We start from the raw sequence: 2,709 nt of genomic DNA on the forward strand, positions 1-2,709 counted from the left end.
TGCGGCAAAATTATCCACACCCACCGCCGCGCTATGAATTGTGGGATATATGGGACCACGAAGCGTGCACCGGACCACGCTTGATATTTGGGGAAATCAATGGCGCATTTGGAGTATGCATTTGAAGTACACTTCGAATTGGGACAGCCGTCGTCGCGTGGCGGTGACGTAACCGCACTTAAAATGCGTACTTCAAGCGTGCAGACCCTGAAATGGGACACAGCCACTGGTCGTGTCCAAATTCATGGGCTGCTTCCTCCTGAGGCCGCATTTGTAGACCGATTACGTCACAGCGACGCGCCGAAGGCTGTCCAAATTCGTAGACTCCTCCGAATGCAGCAGACAAATGCGTCCTCCTTTTCCCCGAATTTGAAGGATGGGTCGGGTGTGTCCTTCTTGGCCCACCATATCCCAGAATTCATAGCGCGGCCCAGCCAAGCTCCAGTTTCCGGCAATGGCGGCCGCTACTAAGTTTTAAAATTACTCTTATTAATCTTTCTGGGCCACAAAATAAACTTTAAACATATTTTCAGGCGAGAATGTGGGTGTGTAAACATCAAATATCTGCTCGGTTTGTCAAAATATGACATATTTGCAAAAGTGCTTCGACGTTGTCGGTGACGTCTGTCACCCCACCAGCTCCATAGCTTGCCGGCCCAGAATTCATTGGACATAACTTCATTGCACATTCACATAACGATGGCGGCACAAAAAGATACACCGGGAGACGAATACACTTTTAAATGTAAGTATATGAAAATCTGGTGGTACAAAAGTTACATTTTATAGCGGTTATGTTGTTAGGGTTGTGAATTTGCATAGACTTGTAATATTTATTTAAACAATCTTCATAAAAAGTGTCCGTAAACTAGCTTGTATGGTGGGTCCCGCGGTTTTTCATTGGCGCTTACATTTTTCCCAATCAACTTTTTTGTGATATGTTTAAAGGGACCAAAGAGCAAACGGCAAACTTCATCAAAACTAGAGGAGAAAATGATCACCTCTTCACCGGGGTAAAAAATTCAGCAACTGTGGGATGGAGGTACACGAATAAATCAATTTACACATCATATTCATCTGAGTACGGTTTCAATAACCCTCATTCTGTACAGAACCTGTGATGTCCAGACGATATTCCTCTTGTGTTCTGCTGTGAAAACTTTTGGATTTAGGGATTATTATAGTTGTTATGGTTTTCTCTCTTCTCTTATTTTTTTGTGTGCGATCAGGACTATTCTCGAGAAGATGGGCCTGCAAGGGAAAGTCACCCCCTTGCAGGCCAAAAAGAAGTGGGATAACTTAAAGAAAAGATACAAAGTATGTGTGCTGTCAAGAAGATAATTTTTAAGAATGAAATTTAATAAATGTACATTTACTAAAAGTTGTATTGTTTATATTTGTCTGTCATTTCTGATTTCCTCTGCCTTTAGGATTGCAAGTGTCCAGGGTCAGGTGAGGGAGTCAGTGGGAAGCCCACTGCTGCTACTTGGCCCTGGTTTGGCCTCATGGATGAGGTGATGGGACAGAGGCCTTCCATTAGGCCCCCTGTCCTTATTTCCTCTCTCCCTGAGGACACTCCAGGGCCAAGTACAGCAGTGGGTAACCAAAGCGAGATGGAAGAGGAGACAGATGAGGAACGAGGTCAGCCAGCAACAACGGGAAGGAAGAGGAGAAGGGAAAGAGGGGATGAGCTCCTTGAGCTCATCAAAGAGGACATGCAGTACCAAAGGGAGGCTGAGGAGAGGAGAGAACAGGAGAGCAGGGACAGGATGGACAGACTTTTTTCCATACTAGAAAAATTAGTTCCTAAATAACTTAAAAATATATTCAGATAATGTTCTTACTTTGTTCTATTTGTTATGTCATACTAAAAGTTTTTGATTAATGAAAATTAGTCCCCAAATTGGTTGTGCCTTCAGATATTCTTTTTTTTTTAAATACATTTCTTACCTTTTTCTGTGTTATTTTAAGTTTTTCATTATGAATAAATTGATGAAAACAGATTTCACTGAACTCATTTTATTTACAGTTTTTAACATGTATGAACATAAACTTTGAAGAGTTTTAAATGGACATTTAAAGGTAAATAACAATAAAACAAGAATATTTCTAAAACATGAATTTTAGTCAGAGAAGGAAAAATATATACAAATATTTACAAATTTTCACACAGGATTAACCAAAGTGACCTGTTCCTGGACCGTTTTTAAAAAAATATATACTTTGAAAGATCACACAAACAGAAAATCTCTGGCAGTGTTGCTGGATTTGCCGAAAGAAGATCAGACATGGATGGGGTGCTGCAACTGTGACCCGCGGTTTGTCTTTTCTGGTCAGAAAGTGGAGAATCGCACAGGGTGGTCTGCAAAGAGTTGTAGGATGCTTCCTCCCTCTGTCCACTGCATCGTCCATCCACAGGTTTGCAGGGCTGACTCAATCGACGGCTGCCACACCACTAAGAGGTTTTTCAGAAATATGCAAACCAGAGAAAGTGGATTCACTACTAGTATAATACATGTGACTCTGTAGCAGACAACAGTTTGAAAAAGTGGTATTAAAAAAGATGCTTAGATAAATGTTTACTTGCCTGTTAACAGTAGTCATGGTCTGGTGGTACCTCCTCCAGGGCAGACACCTCGGCAGACAGCTGGTCCCGCCACAGAGCACCACTGACTGCCTCCAATCCAGCCTCCCCCTCATCATCCTCTG

The 2,709-nt window shown here is 42.2% G+C and overlaps 1 protein-coding gene across 1 annotated transcript; it reads left to right on the plus strand.

Moving 5' to 3' along the window:
- The first annotated feature begins 221 nt into the window (after positions 1-221).
- Positions 222-2,251, plus strand: LOC146500474 (uncharacterized). The gene is made up of 4 exons (XM_085134459.1): positions 222-745; positions 949-1,042; positions 1,230-1,317; positions 1,431-2,251. The coding sequence occupies exons 1-4, from the start codon at positions 700-702 to the stop codon at positions 1,812-1,814; spliced, it is 612 nt and encodes a 203-aa protein (XP_084990585.1). The 5' UTR covers positions 222-699; the 3' UTR covers positions 1,815-2,251.
- Positions 2,252-2,709: the final 458 nt, after the last annotated feature.

The sequence above is a fragment of the Neolamprologus multifasciatus genome, chromosome 16, assembly GCF_963576455.1.
Source record: "Neolamprologus multifasciatus chromosome 16, fNeoMul1.2, whole genome shotgun sequence".
NCBI lineage: Eukaryota > Metazoa > Chordata > Actinopteri > Cichliformes > Cichlidae > Neolamprologus > Neolamprologus multifasciatus.